This window comes from Mirounga leonina, unplaced genomic scaffold (genome assembly GCF_011800145.1).
Source record: "Mirounga leonina isolate KUSES-001 unplaced genomic scaffold, KU_Mleo_1.0 Mir_165, whole genome shotgun sequence".
NCBI lineage: Eukaryota > Metazoa > Chordata > Mammalia > Carnivora > Phocidae > Mirounga > Mirounga leonina.
Window position 1 is genome coordinate 54,068,950 of NW_023270415.1, and position 19,380 is coordinate 54,088,329.

The 19,380-nt window shown below is 36.3% G+C and overlaps 1 protein-coding gene across 2 annotated transcripts in view; it reads right to left on the bottom strand.

Moving 5' to 3' along the window:
- The window catches only part of NUDCD1 (NudC domain containing 1), a 71,894-nt gene extending 52,516 nt beyond the window's left edge, over positions 1 to 19,378 (bottom strand). The window contains exons 1-2 of one of the 2 annotated variants that reach the window (XM_035011762.1): positions 19,151 to 19,378; positions 7,291 to 7,445 (exon numbers count right to left, since the gene is read on the bottom strand). In XM_035011762.1, the coding sequence (XP_034867653.1) occupies positions 7,291 to 7,445; positions 19,151 to 19,268 (273 nt within the window). In that variant the 5' untranslated portion in view covers positions 19,269 to 19,378. Of the gene's footprint in view, positions 1 to 7,290; positions 7,446 to 18,506; positions 18,857 to 19,150 lie in introns of those variants that run through there. The other variant, XM_035011763.1, reaches the window with a different exon arrangement.
- Between the last annotated feature and the right edge of the window lie 2 nt (positions 19,379 to 19,380).

A 19,380-nucleotide genomic window follows, 5' to 3' on the forward strand; every position in this document is an offset into this window, starting at 1 on the left:
CGCATTAAATAAGTGCTTTGATTTTTTGCCATCTCATTTAACGATTACAAAATCCTCTGAAGTTGAAATCATTATGCACACTTTGAGAGATAAAGAGCTCTGTTCAAAAAGATTAAATCATTTTCCTAGAACTCCAATGATAAGAAAATGGCAGGGCTAAGATTCAAATTCTGACTGACCCCACTCCAAAAGTTGATGGTCTCTTGTGTATTCCAAACTTTCTTGAGAGGAAACCACTACCCAAGTTTTTCTAAACAAATGATACCTCAGATCTCATTGCAATTTCTAGAATATTCCCTGCAAAAACAATAAGAATTGTGAATGCATCTACCATATTCAGTTTTTCTTTAGACTAACACATTATATAAAATTAATTAATTAAATTCCTGGGTCAACAAAATGTAATACAAAAATTATATTACCAATGTATTGTATATAAGTGACACAGTAAATAATATATGAACTATATTTATGAAAAATAATTCTAAATGGGAGTTTGAGGGCCTCTTGTCACAGATACAAGAAGACAAGGTTTGAACTGACAAGGCATTTTTCTAATACATATATGTTTATAGAAAGCACTACCCAAGTTTAAAGAAAAATGGTCAAGAAAAATTAAGGATGCCATTTACTAGTATTATTACACATTGACATTTAAAATTTTGCCCTTTTAAAAGGAAGTGATCTTTTTATGGAGAAAGACTTTCATCACTAATAACTGTTAAGTTTATTTGAAAGAAAAGAAAACTTCCTTTTTCCTTTCTCTTTTTTTGCTAAAGCTATAAGAAATGATGTTTTATTAAGTGGAATTTGAGTAATGTTTCTATAAAACATAAAACTTTTAATAATTCATTAATAACATACAGTTCAAAGAACTTACTCCTCCTTTATTTTTTTCTTTAACCAGGTAAATACCTGGCTCCCTATTAATAAATGCAACCATAGAAAATAAGGTAAGATTCAGGTCTAGAGATGCTAGTTTGGAGATACTGGCATGCAACTGAGCTTGACTAATAAGCAGTTACAGTGTGTTACTCACTCCAAGACACAGCCTCACAAGTGTGGGCTTCACATGGAATCCAGTAACTCTCCTCCGATCTTTAAGTGCAGTTTAAAGAGGCACCACAAGATGACACACTTCTTTAGGAGAAACAAACTAGTTTTTCAGCTAAATGGAAAAATAAGTTATGAAAGAATTCCCTAAATGTTAAGAAACAAAACATATTACTTTAAAAGAAGCCCTAATACCCTAATAAAATGACAACATAAGAGTTAAATTTTAAAAACACTTTTTTTTTTTGCTTTCCTAAGGCATTTTCTACTTTCTAAAAGCACTTCCTCCCAACTGATATTTCCCTAAAATTAAGGATTGTAAACCGATAAAATAAACTGACTTGAAGTATAATGCCTCTATAAACCTGTGTGTTGAACTGCTGCCATCTGCTGGCTCCTGACAAAACCTCAAGGTCAGACAATTGTGTGGATTTCCTTTCTTGGGCCCTACAGCCACAATAGTGTTTAGCACGGATTTAACAGAGTGGAAGTATTTGTAAACCAGCCACTCCAAAAGAATCTTTCTGCGATTTGTGCATGTGTGCCTCTGACTCAAAAAAAAAAAAAAAATTTTTATATATATATATACACACACACATATATATATATATCAGACAATAAAATGGGTATTAGAACAACTTTTCTGCTTAAATAAAAAGCCAACGCGTAACCAGTGGCCAACAATCTTCACCTGCCCCCAACACAGAAGTTCAAACAGGTCCGTTTCCTTTTTTGCTGCTCAGAAAAATAGTAAGAAATAAGTGTGGCACTCTTCTGCACCGCAGGTGAACAGCTTCTCAAAACTTGGTCACTGGACCACAAGCAAAATCATATGAGGTCCTTGATAAAATGCAGATTCCCAGAGCACAACCAAGCCTGACATACTGAATCTGAATCTTTAAGAACCATAACCTGAAATTAGCTATTATCAATTATTCCAAGTGTTTCTGATGTGCAATACAGTTTGAAAACCAAAGATAAAAGCTGAATTAAGCAGAAAACAAACTAAAATAACCCCAGACAAATAAAATAATAATAAAAATACCCTTCTAAAATTTGATTAAGGAAAAAGAGAAAAAATAGAGAAAGGAAAAACAGAAAGATAATCTTCAGAGCATAAAACATGCAAATTTACAGCAACAAATCTGAAAAGAATAAGAAGAAATGAACAATTTTCCCTAGCAAAAAAGTATATTATTAAATTACCAAAGAAACAGTTTGACTAAACCAATTACCACAGAATCAACTGGATAGGTAATTAGAAGACTATCACTGAAAAGGACAAAAGGATATATAATAAAATAGGTCCAAAGAGGATCTTTATTTAACATATAAGGGAAGGGTCATTCCAGTCCTAAACTGTTCCAATTCCAGAAATCTCTCCAATTCCTTTAAGGAAGTGAGCAAAACGTTAATGAAAATCTGACAGATATCACCAAAAACAAAATTAAAAAAATTAATTTGTGAAAATAAATACAAATATACTATACATATATAAAATATGTGTTAATCAACTTTATGTTATCAGTAAGGCTTCTGGTCAACAGTAAGCTATTAGTTAAGTTTTAGGGACTCAAAAGCTGTGCTTTTCTACTGCAAATTTTTGATTGTGCAATGGGGGGAAGGGTTTAGCACTAAGATTCCCAGTATTGTTCAAGGGTCAACTGTCCATTCACAGTCTGCTGTGAATTAATAAACTAGAAGAAACTTTATTTTGTATGCTGCAGCATTCCCAGTGCCTACAACAATGTGTAACATATAGTAGGTATTCAATAAATATTTTAAAGGTCAAGTGAAGAGTATAAATTAGACTATGTGACTTAGTTAGGCTCTGTAAGTCAGTATTAAGAGAATTTCCAGATTTTAGATGTCTTCCCAATCAAACAAAACATAACAGAATCTAAAAAATATAAAAGTTCTTAAATTTAAAAAACACAGTTAAAATACAAATTATGCATATGCAGAGTATGGACATGTATAATCATGTATAGATAATACACTGCACATGTATGCATATAGGGCATTTTGCTCAAATGTACACACTACCCAAGTAGATAGTGCATATAGAGTGTACGTGTACATTGTATCTTTAATGAGTCCAGAGGTAAAGAGACTAAACGAAATAAGGAACTATAACTAGTTATTCTAAGATGTCCATAGAAGCCAGAGAATAGGTCAGAAAAAAGGGATCAAAAACATTAGTCTTTGCCCTGATTCCACATCAAGTAAGTTATCTTAATAAAATTACGGCATTTGATTTCCTGTGAAAACTTCCCAACGGGAGAAGAAAACTATATTGACCAGTCCACACTGCTTATAGTATTTCAAATGCTATCATTAAACTTTCATTCCACATTTCCAATCAATCTTGTGACTTAAAATGGTTTTAGTATTCTAAATCATGACTACCACGAGTGATTTGATAAAACCAAGTTTCTGGCCCAAAACTGTGACCCTATCCACACCCGTCTCCCGGCCAACCATAGTTAGAACTAAAATGAATCAAACAATTTTTCTTTTTAACATTTCTCTTTGCTTAACACAGAATAACATGACTGTTCCTCCCCCCTTCAAAACCTGGCCTCTGCCCACCTTGCCATCCTCCTCTCCAACCGTAGCCTGCATACTATTTAGGTCCTTCTATACATACTCGTGTTTCAGCAAATCAAGCTAGAGTACCTATAGTGCACACACATGCCTGTGGGAGTTTGCTGAATGTGCCTCTTAACTCAGGTGCAGACACAGCTGCCTCAAGCTGCATGGCAAACTAATTGATCCTTCAAAATTCTGTTAAGGGGCGTGACATCTCTTCTGAAACTTCTCTGAACACTTCATCTTTCCACATTTCTCATTTCCTTCTCCATACTATGTCTGCATCCTGTCCCTACTTCCACTGTTACATGTTATCAATTTATTTGTGTATGTGGCTACAAAGCACATAACAGCATTCAATAAATGTTTGCTGAAGAAAAATAAGTATTTATTATTCACTAAAATTATTTATCTCAATAAACCAAAGACTCATACCTGAGCCTGAAGAAGAAATAATAAGAGAAAAATCCTATCAAGAAACCAAGCCTCGGTAGCTCAGTTGGTTAAGTGGCCAGCTCTTGATTTCCACTCAGGTCATGATCTCAGGGTCCTGGGATCAGGCCCTGTTTAGGGCTCTGTTCTCAGCAGGGAGTCGCTTGAGGATTCTTTCTCCCTCTGCCCCCCCCCCCCACACGTGCTCGCTCTCTTTCAAATAAATAAATAAATCTAAAAAAAAAGAGAGAGAAAGAATGCGAAAAAGAATGCAAAGCCAAGGGGCGCCTGGGTGGCTCAGTTGTTAAGCGTCTGCTTTCGGCTCAGGTCATGATCCCAGGGTCCCGGGATCGATCCCCACGTCAGGTTCCCTGCTCGGCAGGGGGCCTGCTTCTCCCTCTCCCACTCCCCACTGCTTGCATTCCTGCTCTGTCTCTGTCTGTCAAAAAAAAATAGATAAAATCTTTAAAAAAAAAAAAAGAATGCAAAGCCAACTCCAAAGGATAAGAACAAGTTTTAACCAGTGTTATTATTTCTACAAACATACTGACCAAGCCTCCTGCTGGGTGGCAGGATTATAGAAATATAAGAAAAACCCAGGGCGTAGACTAAGGGTTGGCAAGCTCTAGTCAATGACCTAAATCTGGGCAATGTCATTTTTAAAAATAAAGTTTTATTGGAATTCAGTCACATTCATTTACATATTGTCTAATGCTGTTTTCATACCACTATAGCAAAACCGAGTAGTTGTGACATAAGACTGTCTAGCCTACAAACCCTAAAATATTAATTATCTGGCCCTGTGCAGGAAAGGTCTGCCAACCCCTGGTCTAGAAGGAATTCAAAGTCCACATAGAGCTGAGGGCCAATTGTTTGAATATTCCTGGAGGCGCAAAGAGAGGATGTCAGGGAAAACTTAATAGATGAGATGGTTTGCTGGGACTTAAGACTGGGAAGCAACCTGACACAGAACTAAGGAAGAATGTTCCAGGTGGAGTTAATCACATGGGAAATGGGCTGAAGGCAACAGGATACAGAGCATATCTCGGGAACTGCAAGAGTTTGGTATTGTTTGGGTATAGTGAACAAAATGGTAAAACACAAGGTTGGAGAGAAGGGCACCATAAACTGCATATACCAAGATGAAGAGTTTGTATTTTAAAAATAGATATCACGGGGCACCTGGGTGGCTCAGTTGGTTAGGTGTCCAACTCTTGGTTTCAGCTCAGGTCATGGTCTCAAGGTTGTGAGATCAAGTCCCACCTCTCTCTCTCTAAAATAAATAAATAAAATCTTTAAAATACATATATGTGTGTTTGTGTATATATATGTACACACACAACACTTTGTGTTTACACTTGCCAAAGAATCAAAAACAGACACAGAAAAAACAAACCACTTCTGGAAGGACACAGAGGAAACGAAAAGAATTTACAAGAAAACACAAATAAATGGGAAAATACTCCATTCTCATGGACTGGAAGAATCGATATTGTTAAAATGTCCATACTACCCAAAGCAATCTACAGATTCAATTCAACCTCTATTAAAACTCCAATGGCATTTTCACAGAAATACAACAATCCTCAAATTTGTATGGACCCACAAAAGACCCCAAAAAGCTAAATCCCAGTCTTGAGAAAGAAGAACAAAGCTGGAAGCATCACGCTCCCTGATTTCAAACTACTTTACAAAACTATGGTCATCAAAACAGTATGAAATTCAAGACAATGGAACAAAATAGAATCCAGAAATCAAATCACACACATATGATCAACTGATTTACAACAAGGAGCCAAGAATATACAATAGGAAAAGGACAGTCTCTTCAATAAACAGTACTGGGAAAACCTGACAGTCACATGAAAAAGAGTGAAACTAGACTACTATATATATATATACACACACACACAATACAATATTTTATTTAGCCATAAAAAGGAATGAAATCCTGCCATTTGCAACAACATGGATGCACTTTGAGGGCATTAAGCTATGTGAAATAAGTCAGAGAAAGACAAATACCATATGATCTCACTTATATATCAAATTAAAAAAAAAATCAGATTGATGATTCTGTAGATGCAATGTAGAACTATGCTAGGAGGAGGGAGTAGTCAGGAAGCTATTATTATTCTACTTACTGTTTAAAGCAAATACACTAATAACATGAAGTAAAATACAGGACGAAAATAGCTTGAAGGATATAAGAGAAGTACAAGGAAATATATTATTGTAAAGTTTTTATAGTAAAATATTAAGTAGAGGAAGACTATGATAAGTTAAGGATGAATACTATAAACTCTATATTAACTATTAAAAAAATGATAATACAAACGGGTTTAGATAAAAGCCAAAAAAGAAAATTAAACGGAATTTTAAGAAAATTTGCTTAATCCAAAAACAGGTAGGAACAGAGAGCTAAAGAAAAAAAGAACAGACGGTACAAACTGAAAAGATAGCAAAATGGTAACATAATCCAACCGTATCAGTAATTACATTAAATATAAATGTACTAAGCCCTTCAAATTAAAGGACAGATTGTCATGCCAGATACAAAACAAGACCCAACTACATGCTCTTTACAAGAGATGTACTTTAAAAATAACACTGTCATGTCAGGATGGCTGAGTGGTCTAAGGTGTCAGTCAGACTAAAAACAACATTGATAAACTGAAAGAAAAAGGACAGAAAAAGATGAATATTACTAATAAAAAAAAGCCAGCACAACTTTATTAATATCAGAAGATTTCAAGACAAAAATCATTCCCAGAGTCTAGATATGAAGAGGGGCATTTCATAATGCTAAAAGGACAAATCCATAGCAGACAAAATGTTTGTGCCCCAATTAACACAATTAAAAATACAAAAAGCAAGAATCAAAAGGAAAAATAGACAAATCGAATGTTACAGTCAGTGTTAACACTTCACATTAGAAAAAGCAGACATGAACAGTTACATCAATATTGATCTATAAAACCCATTAGAGTAGTTGCTCATTGGTGGGAGTGGAGGAGAATACTTAAGTGTAACAGGAACAAAGGGAAAAATTAAAACTGAATTAAACAGAATAGAGCCTTATACAGATTAAGGATAGGAATGATTCCATATATTAAAGATACATGTACCTCAATTCTCTGGACACCAGATTAAAAATGAAAATTAAGAATCAAATTTATTGGAAAATCCTAATATTACAGATATTTTTCTTACCAGCATCACTGTTAAATTCATAACTCTTCCAAGGTTATCAATGTAGTAGACACTGTCTTGATACCATGAATCACAGTGTAGGTAATTATACATTCCAAAAGCATGCATGTGTTCCAGTGTATATTGATCATCTCGAAGTTTTACTTCTGCCACGGCTGAAATATAAGAAAAATAAACATACACATCACAAATTTGTCTCAGATTATTTCTTTCTGCAGAATGCTTACAAGGTGAAGAAACTGCAGAAAGCTAATCACAAAGGCCTTTGGGACAAATTCACTATATTATTCATTCCAAAACAATTTCTAGGCGCTGTGTATAGAGGATAAACAGTAAGTAAAATTGAATGATTCCTGACAATAGTCGTAAGAGAGGGCTTTTCATGCCATTACCATCTCTTCTTCTAGGCACCTATTCCTTGTAATTATGAATAAAAAGAACAGGGAAATTCTAAAATTGAAGATCTCCTGTCTTTTGGGCAAATATTAAGTATTTTATAGGGAATTTTATAGTTTTTTAAATGCTTTTACCTCTATTATATCTCATTCCTTTTTTAACACACATTAAGAAATAAAGATATTGTTTTTATTTCATTATACAATTATGGAAACAAATGTAAGCACAAATGGTGATTTCTCCAATGTTTTATCACATCTTTCCCAAGGGTACAGAACAAAATATTCTACCTGTAATAGAAACAAGGTTTCCTAGTTAAAGAACAGTGTTTTCCACTAGGGCATTAGCGATTTCCGTAATTTTATTTTTACTTTTTTCCACCTTTATCGTGATGTAATTGACATATAACACTGTATAAGTTTAAGGTGTACAATATAATGACTTGATATATGAACATATTGTGAAATGATTACCACAGTAAGTTACTGAACACATCCATCACCTCACAGTTATTTTGTGATGAGAACTTTTAAGATCTATTCTCTTAGCTACTTCCATAATTTTTTTTTAAAGATTTCATTTATTTATTTGACAGAGCACGCGAGCGCATGCACAAGTAGGCAGAGCAGCAGGCAGAGGGAGAGGGAGAAGCAGGCTCCCCGCTGAGCAGGGAGCCCGATGTGGGGCTCGATCCCAGGACCCTGGGATCATGACCTGAGCCAAAGGCAGGCACTCAACTGACTGAGCCACAAAGGCGCACCTACTTCCATAATTTTAATCTATTAAATGTGATCTCTGCTTCCTCTCTTTCTTCCCTCATATGCAGATAAGAACACTTATAGCTCAGGGCTGGCCTTGACTTAGAATTAATTTCTGCTCTGACAGGAAATACATAAGTAAACTATGCTGGGCCTATACCTTACCTTAATATAAAACTCAACTTACTGTAAATAAAAAATTTAAAAATAAAAACAAAAACTCAACTTACTGTATTCTAATTGCAATTTTTTTTTCCATAGTGTTCATCGGTTCCTATTTCTATTACCTGCCTTGAGTTCTGGCTGACTTATATTCATTCACTGATTTATTCAGCAATATTTTAATAAGCACCATTGATACAATGATAAGCAAAAAGCACAGAATCTACCTTCTTAGCACTTATGATTCAGTGAGGAAATGGACATTAGTCAAATAATCACATAGGTAAATATATAATGAAAACTGTAATAAATGTTGGGAAGAAAAATTACCGGGTACCATGAGAACAAATAACACTGGGCACTGATCTATGGAGTAGGGGAACTGATGAAAGCTTTCAGAAATACAAGCCAAGCTAGAAAGGATAAAGTTAATTTATGAAGAAATATATCTATATGTGCGTGCGTGCGCACACGCACACACACACACGCAGAAGGAAAAGCAGGCAAAGCAGGAGGTAAAACTTGTGTTCAAAGAACCAAAAGAAGGCCAAACTGGCTGAAATACAAAGCACGATGGAGATCTGTACAAGAAAAGGCTACAGATAAACAAAGCTAGAGAACTGGGCAGGAGTTGGATCATGAAAGGCCTTGTCTTTATCAATAAAGTTAACATAGTTCATTTAAGTTTTTAAGCAGGAGAGTGAAGTTCAGATTTGAATTTATAAAAGATTACTTATAACTACAATATGTAAAACGGACTGAAGCAAAGTAAGGTAAAATCCAGTGTAAATATTAATAAAATGAAACCTCACTAAAAATACAGTGGAGAAGCTAGCAGGGGGAACCCAACCATTCAACATCAATTACAGGAAGTACTGTTAATTACAGACCCCAACAGCAGAATATTCAATAGGAAAGAATCACCAATTACAGGCCCCAAAAGGGAAAAGATGTACACTGCATCTTCTACAAGAAATGGCACTACCCCTGCAACTCAGTTAATGAGAAATCAACATTACCCTGTACTCTAGCTTTTCAGTGGACTTTCATTCAAAACAGCCCCTCTCAACTTCCTCCTTCTTCTCCATAAAATAACTTCCCTCTCCTTTGTTTGCTGAGCTTGCCTATGGTTTTGCAGTAGCTTGCATGTCCCGAATTGCAATTCTCTAATATTCCCAAATAAATCCATTGTTGACAAAATAACTCGGCTGTTTTATTTTTATGGTTAACACCAGGAAGATCCATTAGAAAGTTATTGCAGTCATCTTCGTAAAGGATGACTGACTGAAATTTGGAGGCATTTCAGGGGTAAAATCGTAACTTTATTATGGATCTGATGAAGGTTGAGGAAACTGCTATTTATAATTCAAGGAAGTATTTATTTTATAAGGAACACTTAGAAATACATATTCCACTGATTAGGAGGGAAACAATTAATTCTTGGTTTTCTAGCACCACAGTGTGGATGAAACTCAATACTGCAAAAAACGTGCAAGGTAATATAATGGCCCAAATAATAATAATGATATGACAAATACATTTTCTTCATATTTGTGCCAAAGACCCTGAGCAATCCCAAACAAGCCAGAGACTTCTTAGCCCTCTGCCTTATTATAATAACTCATCTGTGAACATTAGGGTTCTGGAAAACCATTACTGGGTGACTATAATACAGCCTAAGTCTTCTGTTATTGCATTTGGACAAGATAATTTACTAAGTTATTAGGACACAGAAATGAGCATAGGGTATTTACATACTTAATAATTTGTAAAAGCTTGTTAGTGTATAGAAAAAGCTGCATCTCTGTCCTCAAATGAGAAAGGAAAAGTTATCATTGCATTTTTCATGTAAACCATCTTGAGTTTATAAAAGGAGAGGCAAAACAACTGAAAGGAAAAAGCAGTGTCCACAATGTAACAAACTTAATCACTGGCAGCCTCTTTCATAGAACCTCCTAAGAAAGGAGGAGGAGAGTAAGGAGTCTCAAATCTCTGCTGGGATCCTGGAAATGGTGGAAGAAGGTGAACCTCTTTAAAAGAAGGCTAAGAAGCCAGAGTAGTAAATATTTTATTATTTAATATTATCTTGCATTGGAAATAAAAGAGCTTTGCTAAAAAAATCCTTCTCTTTTTAGTCTTTTAAAAAGAACTTAGGGCCCAACAAGAAGAAAATCTCCCTTAATCTTTACCTAGATTTCTCATAAAACATGTTATGAAACCTCAAAAACCTATAGTTTCTCATTCACAAATTATTTATTGAATGTCTACTACATGTACTGTGCCTGGCATGGGGCATACACTGGTAAGTATAAAACAGACATGATCCTTGTAATAGTGTTAATAATGGTTACAATTACTGCTTCTTGTCCTTTCAAGATAGTATATACTGTTATGTTGAACCACATGAAATTGCCAATATTCAACTCTTTTGACACCAATTAAATATGATTCATTCTAATACCTATACAAGCAGAATACAGTTTTTAAAAAAAGCGGGCATAGAAACAAAGAACATTAAAACGTTAACTTACAAAGGCCACCTCTTAGACTATTTATCTTCTAATCATACCCAATAAATTAAGTCTTTTCGCCTAGTTACTGAGTTTGCTATTTGTGTATAGAGATGTAAAAAAAGTACAGTAACCTCCTGCCCCCTTATCTGCAAGGGATATATCCTAAGATCCCCTGCAGATGCCTGAAACCACAGATAGTACTAAGCCCTATATATACTTTTCTTCTTATACATACATACATACCAATAATTAGGTTTAATTTCGAAATTAGGCCTAGTAAGAAATTAACAATAATAATAAAATAGAACAATTATGGCAATAACCTGTCATAAAAGTTACATGAATGTGGACTCTCTCTCAAATATTGTATTCACCCTTCTTCTGGTGATGCTGTGAGATGATAAAATGCCTATGTGATGAGATAAAGTAAGGGAAATGACATAGGCACCGTGATGTAGTGTTAGACTACTACTGATCTTCTGACAATAAATACATCAGGAGGACGATCACCTGCTTCTGCATCACAGGTGACATGGGTAACTAAAACTGTAGACAGTGAAACTAAAACTGTGGATAAGATGTAACTACTGTGCAAGTCCATGTTATGAATTCTGAAGTAAGATTTACGGAATATAAGAACTAGAACTCAGAGCATTGCTCCCACTAACCTATTTTATATAATGCTTCTGCACAAATTAACATAGTCATCTACCCCTCTTGCCCATATTTTCTACCCCAAGAGCAGATATGAATTTTACAGTAAACTCTACATAAATTCAATGGGTACATAGCTCTTTTCTCCCTTTACTCCAACTATAGCCTAAATCTTCACCAGCTTTTACTCTCCCTCCACTGAAGAAGAGTCCAGAGACCACATACATTAGAAAAAAGCATGAGCTTTGACACTGTCAAGCAGTTTAAGTTACTAGCCTTTCTACCCTATCTCCTCATCTGTAATGAAATTTAATTTATACTTGTCCTGTAAAATTACTGACAAGCGTAACCTTAAACCATGTAAAGTATTTGCTATATGACACGTAAGAAGAAAAAGAAGTGTTGATTTCCCTGTTTCTCTTCTCCTGTCCAAGGTTAATTGTCACATAGTTCTTTATTATTCCATTCTCTTCTACCTCTTCTAGAATAAGAGGGAAGTATTGAGCACTCACACAAGGCTGGGAACTATGACTGTTCCCAACAGGTAGAATGGAGAAAACGCCTAATTCACGGGATAATGGGTAGAGTACACAGAAAACTTTTGTCTCAGTAGTACAGAATATTAGCCCTAAACTGAACACTGCTCCAGACCAGCCTAACAAATCATAAAACACTAAATGAAATTAGTCTGTTTCCAGTAACTCAGTTGCATCCCAGAATAAAGTTGACGAAATTTGTAAGAATACAAATCTATCCTCTAGCCAACAACGTAAAATTCACAATTTCTAGCATCCAGTCAAATATTACTACACACGCAAAGAGGGAAAAAACCCAAAACCCATAATGAAGAGAATAATCAATCAACAGCTCAACATAACTGACAGAGAAGTTATAACTAGCAGAACAGAACAATGAAAGTTATTAAAGTATATTCCTATGTTCAAAACAACAGACATGAAAAATGTAAAAAAGATGAAAACTATACCCATGACGAAAAATACAAGTAATGGAATTAATAACAGGTTAGACATTGCAAAAGAAGAGATTAGTGAAGGTAAAGGCACGAAAATAGAAATTATCCAAAATAAAACACAGGAAAAAAGAACAGAAAAACACACACAAATCAAGAGCACTGATGAGCTGGTATCAATTTCCAGCAATCTAAAAATGGGCAACTGGATTCCTCAAAAAAAAAAAAAGGAAAGAAATAATGCCTGAACACTTTCCAAATTTGAAAACTGTAAACCCAAGGATCTAGATAGACCAACAAACAAAGCACAAAACTCATGAAGAAAACCACCCCAAGGCACAACATAATCAAACTGCTCAAAACCAATGTAAAAGAGAAAAAAGACATGTCATGTATAAAAGAATAAAGATTGGAAAACACCAGATTTCCATCAGAAACAAAAGCGAGAAGACAGTAGGGCAACATCTTTAAAATACAGTTGACCTTAGAATGACACATGGTTAGGAGCACTGACTGGTACACATTCAAAAATCCACCTATATCTTTTGACTCTCCATAAACTAAACTACTAATAGCCTACTGTTGACCAGAAATCTCACCAATAACACAGTCAATTAACACATATTCTGTATATGTATTATATACTGTGTTCTTACAACAAAATAAGATAGAAAAAATAAAGTGCTATTAAGATAATCATAAAGAAGAGAAAACACATTTATGGTCTGTACTATATTTATTGAAAAAATCCAAATATAAGTGAACCTGCATATTTCAAACCCACATTATTCAAGGATCAAATGTATTAAAAAAAAGAAAAGGTATCAATCTAGAATTCTACATGTGACAAAAATGTTTTTTGAAAACACAAATATAACAGCATAAAGGCCAGGAGGAAAGAAACAGAAGTATACTATTGTAGAGTCTTACATTACAAGTTAAGTAGTGTAACATTATTTGAATGTATCATGTAGTAAGTTAAAGATGTATACCCCAAAGCAACTAGTGAAATAACAAAGAGCTATAGCTAATAAACCAAAAAATGTGATAAAAATGATTTCATAAGAAAATACTCAATCCAAAAGAATGTAAAAAAAAAAATGGAAATATGAAAAAAAAAAAGAAGAAAATTTTGTCTTCCCAAAGACTAGAGAGGACAAACAAGATGAAAGACCCAAACTAACAAAATCAATCACATCAAATGTAAACAGTCTAATTAAAAGGTAGAGATTGTCAAGTTGAATAAAAAAGCAAGACTCAACTATTTCTGCCAACAAGAAATACATGTTAAATACCAAAACACAAACAGGTTAAAGGTTAAAAGATGGAAATAAATAAATACACACGCTATGATAACATTTAGCAAAAGAAAGCCTGAGTGACTATTTTAGTATCAGACAGGTTTCAGAGCAAAGAATATCACCAAAAATAAAGGCTATTTTTTAATGACAAAGGTGTCAATTTATTAAGAGGACATAATAGTACTTACACAACATAACAGAGCTTTATTTTTTTAAAGATTTTATTTATTTATTTATTTATTTGAAAGAGAGAGCACGTGTGAGAGAACAAGTGGGGTGAGGGAGAAGAAGGCTCTCTGCTGAGCAAGAAGCATGATATGGGGTTAGATGCTGGAACTTGGGGATCATGACCTGAGCTGAAGGCAGATGCTTAACCGACTGAGCCACCCAGGCACCCCCATAACAGAGCTTTAAAATATATGAGGCAAAAACTGACAGAACTGCAAGGAAAAAGAGAAAAATCCACAATGGAATAGATTTCAATATCCTCCTCCCACACAAACATGAACTAAAAGTAATTATGCTGAGTAAAAGCGAGACAAAAAAGAGTACATACTGTATAATTCCATATATATAAAACTCCAGGAAATGCAAACTAATTTATCGTGACAGAAAGCACAGCAGTAGTTGCTTAGGGACTGAAGCAGGTACGTGGAGGAACAGTGGGCTAGTTACAAAGGGCACAGGAAGTTTTGAGGATGATAACTAAGTTTAATTATCTTGATTATGGTGAGAACTTCATGAGTGTGCATATATGTCAAAATTTGCCAACCTGTACACTTAAATACGTGCAGTTTATTGTCAATTATCCCAATAAACCTATTTAATGTGTGTATGTGATATAAAATCATCTGTTATTCACCAGGCATGCTCCAGCCTAGAAGTAAAGCACTGAAAGATGGACAGTGGAACCACTGATAACAAAATCAATAGTCTTAAAAGAGAAAACAGACACCAAATGCTACAAAGTACAATAAAGTCTATGACCAGGTACAGTAGGAGAGCAGATTACAGATTCTAATTTGTACAGATTTTGTAGTATAGATTCTAACTAGGTAGTCAAGAAAGGAATCTCTGAGTAACTAACATGTAAACCAAGATGAACAAATGGAGTATAAGTTAGCTAGGTGAAATATAGGGGGAAAACATATACAAAGACATTTTACACAATGAAGAGTTTAGGAAAAAATATGTACAGACTGTCCCCAACTTAAACTGGTTCAACTTAGGATTTTTCGACTTTGCAATGATGCAAAAGCAATACATATTCAGTAGAAACTGCACTGTGAATTTTGATTTTTTTTCCCAGGCTAGTGATATGCAGTAGGATATTACTGGTGATGCTGGGCCATGGCAGCAAGGTACAGCTCCCAGTAAGGCACATGACTGATCATGAAGGTAAACAACCCATTCACTTACAACCATTTTGTACCCATACAACCATTCTGTTTTTTACTTTGTATTCAGTAAGTTACATGAGACTCAACACTTTATTATAAACTAAACTTTGTGTTAGATGATTTTGCCCAACTCTAGGTTACTGCAAGTATTCTGAACACACTTAAGGTAGGCTAGGCTAAGCTATGGTGTTAGGTAGATTAGGTGTATTGAATGCATTTTTTTAATTTAACATGTGTTTGTCTGGACATAACCCCATCGTAAGTCAAGGAAGACCTGTATAAGGTAAATGCCCAGAAATGGAATTGCTGGGTCAAAGGGCAATCACAGTTTTATAAAAGAGGGAGTTTTTTGCTTAATTCTTTGGAATACATAAACTGACAGTTACTGTTTATGTAGCAAAGGGAACTCTAGAACAATTTACTAACATTATTTAAAACAAGAGAATAAAAATAAACCAGTATTCCAAGCTCTTTGAAACCAGAGCACATCTTCACCCTCACATCCTAAATGCACAGTTTCACACACCATCCACTAACATTTTGCTGAATTAATGTAAACTCCTTGGGTAGCAAAGAAGAAACCAAGTTGCCAAGAGGAACTCCTCAATCATACCTCACTATCTCTAGAAATGACAGTTTTTAAAAGAATTAACCTCTCCATCCTCCTCCTCAGGGAGCAATTCTTAATGAAAACCCCTCACATGAATTATTGCAAAAGCCTCCAAATTGGTCGCCCTGTCTCTATTCCTCCAATCTTCCAAATTCAACCTCCACAGAACCTAAAATTAAACCACTCAATCTCTAAATCTATTTCTTCTCTATACCTAACACCCTAAATGGCATCTCATCACCTCCAACTGTGCATCCCAAACACAGACTCCAAAACCAACAATGGTGAAAAGAGGAGAAAACAATGACAATTTAGCGAATTGTTAATAAAGTTAATGTATTCTGTTTAGAGGACTATTGGGAAAGTTTGCTTCCTGCTTTTTTGATGTTAAAATACCCTTCTGCTTATGAAAGAATGGATGAGGACATCAGTTTTTAAGAAACATCTCCCATAAGGAGCTAGAGTTTATCAAGCTAAGCCAAACAAGTCAGTCATAGCAAGACAAATACCGTTTGATTTCAGTCATATGTGGAACTGAAAAACCAAAACAGATGCACATGGGGAAGGGGGGAAAAAAAGAGGGAGGCAAACCATAAGAGACTCTTAACCATAAAGAACAAACTGAGGGTTGCTGAAGGGGAGGTGGGCAAGGCATGGGCTAAATGGGTGATGTTAAAGTCCATCAAGGAGGGCACTTGTGATGAGCACTGGGTGTTACACGTTAAGTGAAGAATCACTAAATTCTACTCCTGAAACCAATATTACACTATATGTTAGCTAACTAGAATTTAAATATAAACTTGAAACAACAACAAAAAAGAAACATCTCCATTTAGCAAATTAAAAAGTTGGCAAATCTTTGACAGCTGAGCTTTATTTTTTTCATTGTAAGGGCCAGAGAAAATGTCTGGGAAACACTGACTTACACACACCAGAGGTGTGGATAAAGTCCACAAGGCAAACAGTGCCCTCACCTATTTTTCTAAGTGGTCTCTACTTCCCCAGGAAAGTTTTTGCTCCAGCTATACAGGACTGCATCATTGTCTTACACACAACCTACTTACTCTCTCCCATTGCTCAGGCTTTTTCAGGATTGGAATGGCCTCAATACCAATTCCTCCTTTTCTTCATGCACTCTATTTATTGAGCACCTACAATGCTAAGCACTAGGGACAGAGTAGTGAACAAAAGAAAACATTACTGTCTCCATGGAGCTCACAGTCTAGTGGAGGAAACAGGATATCAAATAAATATAAAATTAAAAACTAGGATGATACTGCTTTACAGAGAATGGAAAGAAGGAGACTGGAATGGCGGGAAAGCTAGTCAATAAACTACTACAGTTCAGGTAAGAGATAACTCTGATTTGGAGAAGGGTAGAAGCAAGGAGAAGTCAAATTTTGAGCTGACTGTATTGCTGACAGACTGAACAGAGGGACTAAAAGAAGAAATACTCCATGACTCCAACATAAGCAACTATATAGACTCGCACAATAGTCCCAATTTTTTATGCCTCCCTGGATCTATGCCCTTTGCTATGAGCTTGCTACACTGACCTTAAGGCTTATTTATACGTCTTGTTTGGACCAATGGGACAAGAGCAAACTTATTCCAGGCAGTAGCCTAAAAAAAGTGCCTGTGCACTGCTACTTTTCTTGGATTAAGCCTGGGCTAGCCTGCTAAAAATGAGAGACCACATGGAGAAGAGCTAAGCAAAGACCATTTGAAATAATCTTATACCAGTCTATAGCCAGAGAATCCCCAAACATATGAGGAAGTCCAGCCAAGATGAGCGGAGCCACCAAACCACCATAACTGAACAAAGATGCAGGAATGAGTCCAAGCCACTACTAGAAGAACCACCTACCTAACTTGTAGACTTGTGAGCAACAATAATTGCTTACTCTTTTGGCCACTGAGTTTAATGCACAAGCTAAACATAGTGATACCAATTACTGACATGGGGTAGAAGAAGGAAAGGAAGGGAATTAAAAGAAAAGCTAAGCTCATCTTATCTTACCCCAGTCAATGCTTACCTCTCCTTCAAATCTCAACTTAGATATTAACTCCTCCAGGAAGCCTTCCCAGATCCCCTGGCTGGTTTGGAAAGATACTGAAGTACTGCCATTACGTTCTGTACATAACCCAATCACTGCCTTACCACACTGTTTTGTAATTATGTTTATACTTTTCTTCCCAAGAAGCCAACTGCACTTTTATGTTACAGACTGTATCATATTCATCTTGATATCAGCTTGTAACATAAAACAGGCTCTCTCCATATTTCCAAATTTTATAAATCAATTAATAAACACTTATTTGATTAAAGTCCTTTAACTCTAGATCAGTATTTCTCAATGTGTGACCCACTCACAACATGCACCAGAACCAGCAGAGGTATGTATTAAAAATACAAATCTCTGGGCTCTTTAACGAAAATGTCATTCATTACCTCGTAAGAAAGAACAAGGATGAATTTTTTGGCCAGCCTCAGATACACAAAACAAATAGCAGAAGTGTAGGTACTAAATCAACTTTTCCCCCCAAATTTCTAGAGATGTTCTCTACAACAATGTCCTCAGTCTGACAGCACCTCTGTAACTGAAAACGCTCTGAACTGCAACGGAGTTTCTCTTCTACGAAACGGGTCTCCGCCAGAGGAAACAGGAGCTAGGGGTCCTCCCAGGAGGTGTGGCTTCTCAACGCACAAGGTTACACACGGTTACAGGGGATGCTCGAAAGCGAAACAAGTCCTGAGTTTTCTCCGCAGCAGGGCCCAGGCCAGAGACGGACAGGCGACCGAAGCCCAGGCAGCAGCCGCGTGCCGCTTGACGAACCTTGGAGCCCGGGCGCCCGAGCCAGCGCCTGCCCAGGGTCTCGCTCATTAAGAGCCGCGCCAAAGAGACTCCCACTGGGTTCCGGGATGGGCGTCCGTCTCCAGGGCGACCACCCTCGGTCCACCCCAGCCCGACGGGCCGTGCGGAAGGCCCCGGTCGCCTGCCCAAGTCAGAATGGAAGAAAATGAGGGAAGGGTCCGGCCGCTGGCAGCCGACAGGGGAAAGGACTAGAGTGCCAGGGGGCGCCGCCGCTTCCCACCTGCGTCAAGCTCCAGCTGGTAACAGGGCAGCGGCTCCAGGGAGAGCTTGTAACCCTCGAAACGGGGATCCAACAGAGGTCTCTTCACGCGCAGAGAGCAATTAGCAGCCACCTCCATAGCCTTCCTGGGTCGTAGCGTGAGAATTAATAAAGCTCTTGTTGAAAGGTCCGCGCTTCGCTCGTATCACCGAAGCTCCCAGGCGGCGTGGTGCCCATCCCAGAAAACGCCG